Here is a 16334-nt window from a genome sequence, read left to right as displayed (position 1 = left end):
ATTAGGGTATTTCAGAATATTGTCTTGTTTTCATTCTCTTTGTGTTAGCAGCACAACATTGTAAACATATGCTATACTTTTCAATAAAGTTCGTTACTCTGAAGTTCAAATAAAAACTTCGCAGTCAAAGGGTTAATGGCTCATGTCAATGGCAGGCGATGTGTCCAGTCTGGAAGCATATGAAGCAGGTTGACCGGATATTGCACCTTAAGATGCATTTTTCAAGTTTATATCTTTGGAAAGCGTGTTTCCTTAACTCTCTAATGATATATAGCATGTTATTGTGACCCTGATGGTGTTCAATAAGAATATCCTCACTGGAGCCGTCTAAAAAGGCCCATTTCTTTCCGTGGTAACCGAAGAGTAAAGGCAGTCTCTTGCTTCAAGTGCGTTTGTGTTGTCCAGCGTGAACTGTTCTTCTCTTTATTATGTGAAGGAAAAATTGGAAGGGCATATAGACTGACTTTTCCGGGAAAGTTGCATAGTCTTCCAAGAAAATGTGTCATGTAGCAGGCATTTCATTTGAAATGACAGCGGAACATGAAATGTTTCGCTGTATTGAGGCTAAATGCTAAGTGTGCTTGTTCATATTTTTTTTTTACTCGCCAGCGGAGGTCATGGCAACCTCCCAGCACTGGGCAGAATACGACGACGACCAACGCGGCAAGTCCTCCGCTGTCTGCTACCGACGTGAGTCCCACGTTGCACGTAGACCAACTGCAACAAAATGTCTGGCTGTGTAAAAAGCTAGCTTAAATCTTGGGACGAAACACATGAACATTTCATTCATTTTTGTGCTTCAATGCATAAAGTGGCAGTTTGTTAAAAAGCCGAGTGGAACAATAATGGGAAAATGCCAAGCATCGTGGTGCATACATTAAACCTGTGTAATCCTTAGCATTCGAAGTGAATATGCCTTGCAAACTCGTTATTTTGTACTGTTTTGCTATACGAGGCAAAATGGCTAAACAAAATGAACAAAAAATTCTTGTTGCTCAAAAACGAGCAATACGTCTAATCGCAAATGTACCATGGTACACACATACTAACCCGTACTTCACTGCTTTTCATATCCTCAAAGTCAACGAGTGGTATCCCTACAAGTTGTTGAGCATGTACGAAATTGCAGTTCTGGGTAATAATGACAGACTCTTCTCCTTGTTCAAGCTAAACTGTTCCATACCTGCTTACGACACCCAACTTTCTGTCCAGTGGTGCCAACCTTTCTCTCACACTACATATCGCCAACAGACTCCATCATATGTTTTACCTAGGTACCTTAATATTCTCAATGCAAATAGCATTTCTCTTGAACATATCCCAGAGGGCATGCTGAGTAACCAACTATGCATATCTCAAAATATTTAGTAATTTATCTGACCTGTTCTAGCTTATCAGTGTTATAAATCTCATTTCTTTATTTATCTATACAAAATACTTGTAATATTTGCCTACAATGTTTTACAGAAGTGTCTATGTTACATAAGTGCTTTATATTGTATTTACTTTGCTTCTGTTTTTGACTGATGAAAGTAAGTCGATTTCAGTGAATTTGAAATTGTTGCCTTAAACAGGTGTTGGTGTTGCTGTCTCTCAATTTTTTGTATATGCAATGCACCTGTACATAGGATGTGGGACCTACGGGCACAGGGCGTTTCTCAAGCTGCAGAAAGCAGCTTATTGCTCGATGTCCATTCCTTGTGGTGTTCAGACTGTACCACAAGGAGAAATAAACTTCTATTGTAAAGCACCTATCCAGACACTTGAAATATGTGCCGGATGTAAAACATTGTGAAAACAATGAAAGAAGGGAACCTGCTAAATGAAGTCAAAATGACACAGAGGGCAAAGATCCAGCTGCCCATATTCCAACTCGTTTTACTAAAACATTTTACGTTTATTATTCAAACTTGTAGTACAGGTCCAGGTGGAGGTGTTCCTAGATGTCCGTGATGCATTTTAAATATCGAAACTCTAATCGGCGCTTTTTATTTTGATGCACTATTTTCGCATTCAAATATGTATGAAAGCAATATCTTGAATGGGAATGCATTTGTGAATGTGACACTTAATCTTGTGTCACTGTTCGCTCAAAAATCGGCTGCAAGAATGAATAGTGACGAAGTGCCAATATTGTAGTGACCGTTCACTAGTTGAAATAAAAATTTCACTTGGGAAACACAGTTTCGTTCTTGAATGGAAGGTATAATCCAATTCGCCTCATTAGCTCCATTACAGAAATTTGACTAAGAATTAATAAATTCAACCTGAACTGCAGGGCCAGTATGTTAGGATGACATCGCACATTTCAAAGCATTGCACCACATCTGGGTTATCGTTACGATTGGTGGCCTCGGTCAGCGACGATGAGTGATTCTTGGTTCAATTTGTCTCGGATGCACTTAGCTTTAGTTTTTTAAATGAAAGCAAATCGCCATTTCTCTCTTGTACTCTGAAAGCGTGGTGCGTTTTGCATGTTTCTTTGAAGCAATAAAATCTCACTGCATGGTAGTCACAGGCTGGGTAGAATAGAGTAATTACGGTAAATTCCTAGCCATCCATGCAAGGAAATAATAATGAAATGTGGTAAAAACGTGGCAAAATAAAGTACTGTTTCATTTCTCAAACGTGGAAGCAGGCTGGTGACAAAGCTGCAGACAAGACACGGCGCAAGGACCTGGCAGATGGGGACCCTGAATTGGCTCGCTATCTCAACCGTGCCTACTGGGAGCAGCGGCAGCAACAGCAGCAGCAACAGGACACCAACGCCGTTGATGGGCTGCCGTCACGACAGAGCCCGATTCCCAGCGCACCAACCTCTGCGGGATCGCCGTACACTGTTCCACCTAAGAATGCAGAGGTGAGCTAGATGGATGACTGGGTGAGTGCGTATGATGTCATCTTAAAGACAAGGTCGTCTTTGCTGACTTTGAATGGGTTTTGCGTATCTGGGTATCTTGTAACCATTTCTAGGATAAAAAGAAAACTTAAAAAGAAAAGCCTCCGGAGCGTCGTAGCAAGTTGCAAAAGCTATGAAAATGTAGATCTCAATGCAACAAAATTTGAGAATTAGTCGCAGAGTATGTAAAATTAACGGTATGGGCGAAAGTGGAGCCAATATAGTTAAAAAATAACTGCATTGCGCTGCAGACTGCACTCTTTGGGATCTGCCCACCTGGCCTGTTGGTCAACACAGCCGTTAACCGCTTTAGCAGAAGTGAAGCATGACCGAGAACATGTGGCTCTTGGCACGATCTTGGAGATAAGATGGGGCCTGCGGTGCATTGACAAACCCAGGAGGTGACATGCTGGGACTTGTGTCATACCCAATAACGACCAGGAGTGTGGGCTATCAGCTTGGGTGCTGTTTAAAGGCTGCTAATAAGAAAATCATAAAATACCGACCCTGCTACAGCTTCACCAAGATTGCTTCAGTAATATAGACTACTTGTCTCTTTAACCAACTTAGCCAATCTGATATTTTATTGTACATTTAAGCACATATTGATGCGAGTTAAGTGTCTTTTCTAACATTTTACATTCCTGGTCACATGTTGATCTTCTTTTTTCTTTTTGCTCCTGTGAAAAAAAAAGTGTTATGTTTAATGTCGCTTTCAAATAAAACCTACAGCTGAGGGTCAATGCGGCGTTACGTTTCCATATACGTAGTATAGTCTATTCCCTTGCTCTGCATGAAAAATGGAAGATGCGAGTGGTGTTGACAATGATTTAAGGACAGATTTGCATACAAGTTGATCAGCGGATCCCAAATTGGCTTCGTGGACTCTTAAGTGTCAGTAATGTTTCGTTGTAGGGTCTTCTTGCTTCTCCGTTATTCGTTGGAACGTGAAGTTTCTTGGATGATGATCGGCAGTGATGATCAAATACAGACAATAGGCGATGTAGATTAAGGGGTACTTGAAGATGCTTCTACTGTTGACAAGGGCCTCACTCCTTATTGACTCCCACACTTCGTATGTTGTGTCTCGTTGATGAGTCCATGTGTATCTTAGGAATGGAGCCCTCTTGGCATCAAGAGGGTGCCCGATCACAAAACACAGTATTATTAGAACATGCCTTCATGGGAATGCAGGGTCGTTGTGGGAACACAAGATTACGGGAACACCGGACCTTGTGGACACAAGACGGAGGGAACAGAGCAGCGTGGGTGCATGAAATGCGCACGTACACATGTAATGCAGGAGTGCACATTTTTCACCTTGCATTTAATATGTGTGTATTTGTCCGCTACTTGCTATTGGCCCTTTGTCGCACTGTGTTTCCTTGTAGATTAGGCTAACAGAAGGCTTTTGTGGTGCTCCTTGGAAGGTGGCTGGGTTCCTTGGTGTCAAGGAGTTCAGGAACTCTTGCTATGATGGCGCCCTTGCAATTAGCATTGCTGCTTCGGTTTTAGACGCTGTAGTGTTATGTCAACAGCATAGCTATGCTGGTGTTCCATTATCGATGTGCAAACAGTAATTTTTGAAACCAAATCAAATATTAATTGAACAATGCCACAAATGAACTGGATAGACTATTGAATAGTTTTCGAATAATGAGCATGCAGCCATCTTCATCATTATTATACATAGAAAACAATGTTCACCTCCTAGCATATGCACAAACTTAGCAAGTTTCTGTCGTTAAATTGAACGTTATGAAATGTGGTTTATTGAAATGGATCATAAGGAGCAAATAAGGAGTTTATTTGCACACTTTGGAGTCACTAGTGAGTGTGCATGATGGTGGTTTAGCTGAAAAAGTCTGACTCCCTGAGTGCCTTAGTGTGCTTTTCTGCTTAACTTCTCATGTTTTATGTCAGCTATAGTGACCAGGGATCAACTTTGTCACAGATATGCTCCAATTTCATGCCTGATTGCGCACAGATGGCGAACTGAAAGACAAGAAAGCTGTTTGAAGAATATTATATGTAGATATGAATACAGTGGCTGTTCAATTTGAAGGCCGAACCGAAGAATCGAATAGGGCAATATTTGATTCGTTATTCGAAAGTTTCAAATATTGGCATCCCCATTCCCTACTTCCTGTTGTTCCAGAAAGTGGACGGCATTATTGGTGAGGCAGACTCCCAGCTTGAAGAGTTTGTCGCCCAGCTGCGCTCAACGCTGGAAGTGTTCGTCAACCGGCTGCAGAGCAACGCGGCACGTGGAAGGCATGTGGCCAACGACTCCTACGTGCAGAGCCTGTTCATGAGCGTCAGCAACATGCACTCGCAGCTGCTGCACCACCTTCAGCAGCAGGAGGATTTCCGCGGTGGGTGAAAAGGCTGTTTCTTGTGGCACAATTTTCGCTTGGTGACACGGCGATTTCCATTGTTCTGCAACCGCGCGAGCCGTCGCGTGCTCTCTGCAGCTGGGTTCCGCCAAGTTGGTCACGCTGTTGACGAGTTGTAGTGATTGGCTCGACTGTGGGTGGTGTTGGTTGACGGCAAGCGCAGTGAAAGTAAGGGATTTCCTGTCGTCGTCCTTTAATTTGAACTTTTATTTTTATTTTTCTTACCACGTGTTGTCATGGCAGCATCTTTTTTGTATGCTGCATAACATTTTGTTCATCGCAATCGCAGCTGCAGACTGACCCATCTCAAAAGTTCAGTGCTTTTTAAGGGACTGACAGGCAATTTTTATCGTTCCTGCTTTTTTTTTAATACTCTGGGAACCAGTCAGTGTCCAATCATACGGTGGTAACCCAAAAAATGCTGTGAAATATTTTTTATAAAAATTTTTTATCTGCAGCCAAAATGTAGTAGTACACTGAAAACATGCCGGAAATAGTGATAGGTGAGCGTGATAGCGACTATACGCTGGCATTGGTGGGAAGCAGACAAGTGCTGTCCTAGCTGTAAGAAAGTAAAAAAAAAAAAAAAAAAGCCGCAGTTTCGCCTGAAAGGCAAAGCATTGATTGCGATAGCAAGTTTAGTAGCTTTATCAGCCAAACTTGTAAACATTCGCTTATTAACTAAATTAACAAGCATGGTGTCACACGCGCACAAGCAAACATGAACGCATCTCGCTCGATGACCGCAGAAACTCTCCGCTATCACTATAAATCACGGTCTTTTCATTTCCACCAACCAACCTCTCGCAACACGTTCTGGCCGATTGTCAGTCCCTTTAAAGACTACAGAGCATCATAATTATTCCAATAAATAGAGTATAACAAAATGCGAATGTTTCACTGGTTTCCATGTTTTTACAGTTACAATACAGGCGTGCATGAATGCTTTGTCAGCAGGGGGCTACTTTGGGCGCACTCTGACAAAAATTGCACCCTTTTGGTGGGAATTGCTGTGCGATGCAGGTGACTGCAGTGGAATTTTTTTTTTCTTTTTTTTGCACACACACCAGTCACTGAATGTGAAGCAGCTTTAATGCTTTTTCTAACATGCTGACAGTTAAAGCATGAGTAACAATGTTTTAAGCATAAAAAGGAAATCTATTCACGGAATTTGTCCTCTGTTCTTATGTAGGGCCACACTTGCCGGGCACATGTTCAATTACTTCTTTTACTAATTCAACTTACATTTTATCCATGATTACTTTTTGGTGAAGCACCATTGGGTCCCACATAAAAATTTTCTTTTTTCGTTTTATCAGTCGGTATATCGCCTACATACATGAACTGTAATACCTTATGCATTGCTTTTACTGGCATATTTTTTTATAGTACCGACACAGAAATTTTGTGTCCCGCTCTTATTGCCATTTTTTTTTACTTAGCTGTAAACTCCATAATTACAGCAGAAAGCCTCAATTCATTGAGAGCGCCACAAGTAATCAATCGCAGCACCTTTTATACGACCCGTTTAATATGTGCGTCAAGCAGAGTGCGACTTTGCACATAATAGCGAATTTCGATCTAGTCTCAGGTGACAGTGATGTGGCATCACAAGCAACTTGAGAGCCTGGCACTTCAGCCTGGTGTGGTGGTTGAAGGGGATGCAGTGACTGTGTCTCCGAAAGCTGCCAAATTGGCCCTCCCAATTGTGCACTTCTCTTGAAAGTGCAAATGGGGCCGCACTCTACCCTCTTGTCTTGGCGAACTATAAGTGGTCGCGGCTTTTGGCAGCACGACCACAGTGCGTGTGTGTATGCGTCAGTGGTGTCTGCTAGTAGTACCACAAGACTGTCACAACTGGTTTCGATGTCACGATAAGTCTCCTTTCATGTTTCATCATTTGCAGCGCTGTCGGAGAATTGAATCTCTATAGCGCGATTAACTGAGCCGACGATTTTCCACTCAAATAACAAAAAATGAGACAATTTTATGTCAGTAGTCCTTTAAACAATCTATATTTAGACACATTCATAGACTTTGTCAACTTAAAAAACTTTTTTCACTTACGTGGGAACACGTTATGGTTGGCGCATTATACTCATCACTGGCAAAACAAAATTTAACTTCATCATCGAGGACTCGAGCGGCCACTTGGCGGTTGAATTAGCCTTGCTTGCAAGAGACGGAGAGTGACTGCAGGTACCGAGCTGTGTCAGAGAGAGGTGTTCAGACGAAGATCAATCTCAAGTATAGCTTCTGTAAGCATTGGATCAGTTGTATGACTGAGGCTGGTAGTTCATGCATCCAAGTCCATGCTGTCATTGCGTGAAGTGCATGCTGTTTCATGCAGTCATTGACTTGTGGCTGCGGAGGCTGCGTGCATTTTTCATACCATTGCTCACAAAAATGGCGGAGCAAAGTGCGAGTTCGCAAGCAAGTTGGTAGCGGTGATTAATTTTCGCGTTTTTGTGCACAAAGTCAGGTGAGTAACATGGCAGGACAGACACAAGCACAAGCTTTCACCGAAGTTTAGTTGACAAAGACCCTTTTGTTTTAATAACCTTCTTAGGTGTGTGAGTGGGGTTTACTAAACCTTGCTTTTGTGTGTTAGGTGTGATATACAAAAGGAAGGACACACACACGAGATAGTGCTTAGTAAACTCTTTTATTGCAATATAAATCTTGGAAAGGGCGGCAGATATCCGGATGCTTGTCGACATGCTTTATTGTACTGGAACACTTGTGAATGCTGTTGTCAATTGGATAGCAAGGTGGGCCTGTCACAAGGTTGTACACACATTATGATCACAGTAGTATGTACATCCCATCTAACTAGTATCAGCAATAGCAAATGTTTTGCTGCATACAATGACACATTTAAATAGAGGACGCACTCGAGCAGCACAATTTGATTCGACGACCGAGCTGGCTGCTGCCGTTGTGAGCCAGTGTTGCCTCACTTCCTCGGCCCAAGTTTGCCCAGTAAAAAACTTTGGTTGTTTTATTCACTCTTTTGTGCTACTGTCCTTTGTCTGTCGTATTGTCCTGCTGCCTCTGCTCACTGTTGCCACCTCTTGAGGATATCTGCAGCGCTACATCCTTTGTTTCGGAATGTGCATTTTCTCGGGTTACATGACAATGTCCTCATGTCCCTGCACCACGCAGAGTACTACGAAGGCCTGCAGGACAAGCTGGCCCAGATCAGAGACGCCCGTGCAGCCCTCGATGCGCTGAGGGACGAGCATCGCGATCAACTGCGCCGGGAGGCGGATGAAGCGGAGAGGCAGCGGCAGATCCAGATGGCCCAAAAGCTGCACATCATGAGGCAGAAGAAACAAGTGAGGCCACTTAACTTATTAGGTACAGCAGAGCTTGGACAGAGTGTCCAAGTGGGCAGACAAAAGTGGATTTAAAATCAACCCCCACAAAAGTTTTCTTGTGTTCTGTTCACAAGAAAGAGGCCTGGTTCCAGATCCTTGTATATATCTGTGTGGACAACAAATACCTCTCAACAAAGAGCATGACTTTCTAGTTATTATACATGGATCCAGGCTTATTTACTAATTACCTATTTATGTATTCATTATACAATCCCGACTGAGATTTTCGCATGGTGAAGTAACAGTTATGCGATTTCACTAGCTTCAGTAAGGCTTCAACCTAGGTTAGTTGGTAGGACAACTTCTGGTTTATTGCGTCACACGAAAGTCGGCAGTAATGACATGTTCAACTGGTTGCTTTTGCGTGCCCTAGAGTGCTCTGGCAGCATGCTTTACGTTTGGCTAATTGAAATCGAGCACTCGGAATCCGTTCACCTCACTCGTTCAAAGCTTTGTGCTCCAGCATGCAACGTTCAGAGCTGCTCTCACATTTGAGATGGGAGTGCAATTCAAATGCCAGAGAATTCTAGTCACGTGGCATCTCCGATTTCTCTGGGAGGAGCAGAATTCGACTCGGGCAGCCTTTCTCTGGCTGTAATCTCGAGAGGCCTCCGCATCGCTGCAAATCGTGTTGAAGTGCTCTAGGACCCATTGGAATATAGTACAGTTCAGCCCCGCAATAAGAAAAATCTGCGACGAAAGCTAAAAAAAAAATGCTTTTGTGTGAATTTCGTTGTTGCGAAATGAGGCAGCACAGGCAGGAAGTGTGCTGCAAAATGAAACTTATTTGTCAGAATCTCATTAGCCTACTTTGACGAGCCTTATTCAAGGCTATAGAAACTACATTGTCAACATCACAAAGTGCACCCCGTGCATCCCCGATAACTTTTGTGGATACGATTCCTGAACCTAGGTGCCAAACATGTTGATGTCTACGGGCGACAGCATTGATACGATAACTTTCACGAGATTTCAGATGAGTTGGCCTCTACATGCAAAAGCCAAAGAGTCCTGTGCCAATTTGCACGAAATCTTGCGAAAGTGATTGTATCCACAAAAGTGATTGTATCCGTGAAAGCGATCGATTGAGAATACGGCCCCGTCGGGCAAACCTACGTCCTGCAACACCAAATGCTCATGCGATGCCTGTTTGAGCAGTACCAGAACCAGCATTCTTGAATCAGGGGTGAACATTTTTTGGATATCGATCACGGCTGGAGGCGTGGCAGCCCACGTTAGTGGGACGTGGATTTGTTTGTCTTTTGCTGGCCTTTGTTTTTCAGCTGCAGATTGTGCACTGCACGTGGCACGCAAGAAACCTTCATCATGTGGCAGTAGAGGTCGACGGTGGTGCAGCCACGCCTGCCTTGCAATTTGAAGCAAGCAATCAAAAAAAAATGTGATAGCAGAAATAACATGCTTTTGGCGATAGCAGTCGCCTCTCATACTTTGCTGTGTTTGTAAACAAAAATTGCGACAGCCTCGCAAACGCGCTGCGTCGCTATTCTACGCAATTCAGGTGGGGAGAACTTGCATTGGAGCACTTCTTGTAGTCTGGTAGCATTACCTGATTTCCGGCGAATTTCTTTCATGCAGCATTAAAGTTTAGTGACGTTTCATTGTTGAGAGATATGAAATGCATTGAATCCTATGGCCATTCACCGGGGATGCGAAAATATTTCATTGTGGCGAGAATTTCACGTTCTTGGGCTTTCGTCATTGCGGGATTCGACTGAATAAAAATAAGAACAAACAGTTTCATGACTGTCACCTGTTTCATACAAACAGTTGTCGACTGAAACAACAAAGCACGAACAACTGTGTCAACTCTTTGTCAGTTTTAATGTTGTCTTTTACATTGAAACCAGCGCAGTAAACCAAATGATCAACAAGCTCGGGAAAATAAACACCATGAAGTACAGGTAGCATTACTGAATTGCCTTCTCTCTCTCTCTTTCATTAGTTATTTTGTTTATGTGCTTCTTACTAAAGGATGCCATATTATGGGTGCATAGTTTTAAGTTAGTTGCACAATAGCCATGTCAGAAGCAGTCATCGTCTGACTAGTTGGTTACACTTACAGAGGTGTGTTTGGTATCTCTTTTTCCTTTACACGCATGTAACTTGCGCTAACCTTCGTTTCCCGAATGTAGTAGGACAGCCCATAGAACGGTTTGCAGAATAAGTTCCAATGCAAGGTCTTTCACTGATCATTGTGCGAATTACTTATCGCAGCTGTATCATTGCGATAACAGGCAAGTGCCGAAATATAAAAAGTTCTTCACCTTCTGTGGTAGCTCTGTGGCTATGACGTATTGTTACTCGTCACGAGGTCAGTGGTTCGATCCCCAGCTGCGCCCACATTCTGATAAGGGCTGAATGCGCAAGCACATGCGTACTTAGATTTAGGTGCGTGTTAAAGAAGCTAGGTCGTCATCAGCCCGTTTATGCCCACTGCAGGACGAGGGCCTCCCCCAGCAATTCTCAATTTTCTCCTTCTTGCGCTAGCGGGCCCCCATCATCTTATGCCTGCGAATTTCATAATTTCATGCCCTCGACTGTACTTCCCTTCTCTTGGCCACCCACTCTGCAGCTCTAATAGACCACCGGTTATCCGTCTGGCACATTTCATGGCCTACTGTGTGCCATTTCTCTCTCTTAATTCTAACTACAATATTGGCTAACTTCGTTCACCCTATAACCCACAAAGCTGTATTCCTGTCTCGCCTAACGTGTTACCCCTAAAATTTCTCATTCCAGCGCTCACTGCACAGTCCTTAACTCCTTCTCAAGCTTCTGCATTAGCCTTCCAAGTTCCTTCCCCATACGTTAGTACTGGTAGAATGCAATGATAGCACACCTTTCCTTTCCAAGGACAGCGGTACACTGCCAGTCAAGATTTGACAATGCCAGCCATACGTGCTCTAATCCATTATTCTTCTGTAAATTTCCTTCTCATGCTCAAGGCCCTTGTATTGGCCTATTGGCCCAGATGAACATACTCTTGCACAGATTCCAATGGCTGGCTACCAATCACACATTCTCATTCTCTTGCCAGGCTTTCGAACATTACCTTCATCTTCTGCATGTTAATCTTCAGCCCTACTCTTACACTTTGTCGACTCGGGTCCTCAACCATCTGTTGCAAGTCATCTCCAGCATTGCTGAAGAGGACTAGCCTTTCCCAGTTTAATACCATAAATGCTCGAGTAATAGCTCGAAAGTACCTTGGTGGTCAATATCAATCCAAAGCCTTCCACTAAGGTGTCCCTCATAATCCACTGTGCAGTGTTGGGATGTTAAACTCCATAACTTAAGTAACACTTCTTTGTGAAAGGTTGCTGACTGGTAGTTATACACCTCACCAATTGCTGCAGGAGTACCTGCAGTACCAGCATCAGCTTGCGCTCCAGCGGATGCAAGAGCAGGAACGGGAGCTGCAGATGCGGCACGAGCTGCAAAAGCAGTACCACCACGGTGGTGCCGGATTCCCAAACCAGCCACCCGGATTACCACCACCACCACAGGGCATGCCACCGCACTCAATGCCTCCACAGCAGCCTCCACCGGTCAACATGGGGGCACCGCAAGACCACTCACAGATGCACCTGCCACCGCAACTCCAGGGCGGGCCCATGCCACCAGCGCCACCGGGTCAGATGATGTCACCGCGAGGCCATACAATTCAACAGGGAATACCTCCGCAAGGGCATCCCATTCCACCACAAGGACAACAGCACGTAATGACAACGCAAGGACACACAATCCTGCCTCCCCAGGGTCACTCCGTACCACCACCAGGAACGCCCGGGACGGCACCAGGGCAGCACTCGGTTCCACCACAAGGACATGCGATGACGCCACAAGGACACCAGATGCCGCCACCACAAGGACACCTCCCGATGCACTCCTTGCCGCCCCACTCGGCACCAATGCCGATGCCCTCGCAAATGCCACCCCAGCAGCAGGCGAGGCCTCCCATGCACATGCCCACGATGCCGCCGGCCTACCGGTCCCCAACGCATCCGGCTACTGGCGCACCAGGTATGCCGTACATGATGGGGACGGCACCACCACACGCCACCATGATGGTGCAGACCCAGTATGGCCCCGTGAGCATGCCTGCTCCCATGGGGCTCCCCATGGACTACCAGGCATACAGCATGCAGCAGGGTAAGCTCACTCGCTTCAGGTGCCTGTCGTCTGCTTTCAAGTAAAGTATGCAGCATGGTTTATCTGTTAAGTGATGTGCAAACACAGTTGCAACTTTCTGTATGATAAACACTGATATAATGAGCTACCCGACGTGACTAACCAACCAGTGTGTCTCAGAACCGTGTTGCTGTTGCTTCTTTGCTTTCCAAGTTGCATTTGTTTGCCTGGGTACCTGCTTCTTCTGCACGGTATTGGAATTTACTCATGTAAGACCCGCACCCCCTACTTTAAAGGTAAATTTTTAAAAGATCGCCAAGGGTTTTTGCTGCAATGCAAGGAACTGCACGGCAACCATCTTTGGGAGCGTGCTGATGAAGTAGTAAGCTTCGGTCACAATGGGAGTGACATCGCCAATAGGAGTGTTGAAGAAGGAAGCGGAAATTTGATCATTGGCGTTGATTCTTGGACTGACATGTGTGTACTGTATAGTCATTGTTTGCATTGTTTTTCGCATAATTTGTAATGTAATCCGTGGGTGTAGCAGTTTAGTTTTCTGCTGGACTCTTGCAAACGCCCCACCCTGTCAAGATTCCATCCTACAAAAGTAAAGAAAGGTGCGGATCTTACATGAATAAACTTGGTGTCTTGTTGCTATACCTATACTGCAGAGGTAACGATACGATAGGTAGCAGTGTGAACAGGTATGGTAAGAGATAAATAGGTTAAAGGGTAGTCATATTTCCTGGTTGTGTCACTTCTGTCAGTTACTTCAATTTCGTTATTGTGTTTGTCAGTGACAAGATTTACCGTGTTTTTGCACGTATAGCCCGTGTCAAATTTAACAAACACTAACAGTAAACTGGGGGTGCGGATTAAATGTCAATTTTGCCATGAAGTGTGGCTTCACGGGAGCGTGGTGCACGCTGCTGTGGGCTTCACAACAGCGTGCACTACGCTGCTGTGAAGCCATAACTCAAGGCAAGGTTCTTTGCCATTGAAACGTTCATTGTCTTCTAGGGAACCCCACCTCCTATCCACCCCTGCATGTTGAAGCTCCCTTCTTCCCACTTTCATGGTTGCCCCTTCTCCTCCACTTTATGGGTTGCCATTTTACGTTCGGTAGATAGCAAACAGCGCATGCAGCGCTGGCAAACTTGTGTGTCACCCGTTCCTGCGGCGCTCCCTTAGTCTGCGCAAAGTGCTTTGTGATACAGCACTAAGCCAAATCACTGTTGGTATTTTTGGCTGTCGCATTTGCTTCGTCGCGATTGCAAGGGCTTTTCCATCTGCACTGTCATCCGCTGCAGTGCGAGTGCTAGCTGCAAAGTGATCCGATTCACGTCAGATGTGATGCGACTGATTCGTCCGCAATGACGTCTGGCGTGTGAATCCAGCTTTGTCAGCATCGCCAAATAATGGGAGAACAGAGCCCCTGTGGCTGAAGATACGACATAGACGAGTAGTGCATCCACGAATGGAGACTGTTTTTGCAGAGATTTGAGCATTGTATGCAGTTACTTCCGCGGATTATACATTGGGGATTTTTTTTTTTTGCTTTTCCAGGCTGTTGTAAGTGGGAGTGCACATTAAACGCGGTGGCGGTTTGTACGTGCAAAAATACGGTATCATTGCTATATAATACACTACAAGATAAAGATATATAATGAGACATTATAATGAGACATGTAGCGTGAACAGTCCGATAACTTCACTGGAGGTGACGTAACGTTCATGCTGGCTTCCATCAGAGATGCTGCGCCCGTCTTTAGCTGTAGTTTTCCTGTTGCATGTTTTGCAGCGATGCCGATGGGCGTGCCCATGATGCAAAGCATGCCGCACCAGGAAAACCCGGGGGCCTCTCCGTCGCAGCACCATCGGCCGCCGACCAGCAACCCGTCGTTCGAGTCCGCCACGGGCGCGCCAGCTGGGGCTCCGCCAGTGCAAGAGGCTGCCCTTATAAGCTTCGACTGAGCTCTCTCTCTCTCTCTTTCGCTGCGGGCCCGGAGTCTTCAACGAACTTGGTTGCTCCCGGGCGAGGTCGTCCTTTCCATTATCGGAACGCTCGCCTGGCCTGCTTGAAGCAAGTGTACAGACTTGGCATTGTAGGATGTCTCTATCACACGCTCACCCTCGAGTTCTACCCAACTGAGAACTACCAATGCTTTTTGTTCTTTATCCTCCGCGAGGTGATGCGAACAACTACTGGTCACGCTTTTTGTTTTTGTTGCATTACTCTTCAGCAAAGTGGGATGGTCAGCTAACTTGGTCAGCGATTGCACCAGTAGGAGGGGGGAGGTTAGCGCAGGCAAAAACAAATTGTCTCGAGGTGACCTTACAGCAGCTTTATATCAAAGCGAGGTAACATGCATAAACGAAAGACCAATGTTTTTTAATGCACTACCACTCGTTAAGACAGCAACCCCAGGACGTTAATGCAGAGGCACGAAATGTATGGGCTGCTCAATTGCAGCGGGCGTGGGAACGTCAAGGCGGTCCGAATGCGGCGACTCGACTGACGTTGCTCTCCCGCTGGCACACGTTGCAGCAAGCTGCCCGAACAGAACGCGTGGTACGTCTGCAGTGACACTTAATCGGGGCTTTTCGTCAAGGCAGCCTGCTGAGCAGAGATTTCCAAAAGTTTGTCCCCTGGCTGCATTGCCATTTTAGTTTCAGACAGTCGACTTCATTTTACAAGCACATGCAAAGCGTTCGTTGCATGTTAGTGACGACTGTGTGGGCTTTGCGAGGTGCCACTTTTAATGCTTAATACTTTTACGCGACGTCGATTCCTTTATTTGCTTTTTTTTTTTTTCTTCTTGCAGGGGTAAACGAAAGTCAGAATTGTAGACTTTATTTAATACAGTCATGGTAATATTGAACGCAGTATTGTACATGCCGTATAAAAGCTTGGGGGGGGGGGGGAATTGCAGCATTAAAATAGCGTGCGCATACTATTTTTCAGCAGTCTCTACAAAATCATGGGGGGAAGAAAATCGTACGTCTGATTTATTACATATAAAAGTCTGGTCAGCCTTTCCAAGAGTGCAGCTTTTGCGATGACCAAGTTGAGCACTGTAATGCCCAATTATCATGTTCTTGTCACTCCGAAGCACGGCTGGTCCTTAGTGGTTGTCATTTTTGTGTTTGTGTCCGAAGAGGCTATAGTTGGTTTTTGATGCTCGTGGAAACATTCTATACGTACGAAAAAGCAATTAAGCGGCATGATGGCAATGTTTTGTAAGTATAGTGTGAGTGTAAACTGGAGCTGCTTTATTTCCTGTGTACATTGATGTGGCTCTTATATTAAAGGCTTCTTTCTTTATGCTAACCCATGTGTGTTCTGTGACCTTAACCTGCGAAAAACTTATTTGTGCCAGTGCAAATATGTTAGTGCTGTGGACCAGAACGCCTTCCCCTTTACTGAAAAGTTGGAATGGTAATGATTTGTTTTATTTCCTAACGGGCGCTTTGCCCACTATGGTGGTTTGGCCAGGAACCAGGTAG

At 44.8% G+C, this 16334-nt stretch overlaps 1 protein-coding gene across 2 annotated transcripts in view; it reads left to right on the top strand.

Annotated features, from left to right (window-relative positions):
- Hrs (Hepatocyte growth factor regulated tyrosine kinase substrate) overlaps nt 1-16158 on the top strand; it is a 34036-nt gene extending 17878 nt beyond the window's left edge. For both annotated transcript variants that reach the window (XM_050176698.2, XM_050176697.2), the window contains 6 exons: nt 610-690; nt 2639-2860; nt 5058-5274; nt 8461-8633; nt 12053-12848; nt 14629-16158. In XM_050176698.2, the coding sequence (XP_050032655.1) occupies nt 610-690; nt 2639-2860; nt 5058-5274; nt 8461-8633; nt 12053-12848; nt 14629-14801 (1662 nt within the window). In that variant the 3' untranslated portion in view covers nt 14802-16158. The remainder of the gene's footprint in view (nt 1-609; nt 691-2638; nt 2861-5057; nt 5275-8460; nt 8634-12052; nt 12849-14628) is intronic.
- Nucleotides 16159-16334: the final 176 nt, after the last annotated feature.

This window comes from Dermacentor andersoni, chromosome 8, assembly GCF_023375885.2.
Source record: "Dermacentor andersoni chromosome 8, qqDerAnde1_hic_scaffold, whole genome shotgun sequence".
Taxonomy (NCBI): domain Eukaryota; kingdom Metazoa; phylum Arthropoda; class Arachnida; order Ixodida; family Ixodidae; genus Dermacentor; species Dermacentor andersoni.
This window is presented reverse-complemented; position numbering and strand designations above follow the sequence as displayed.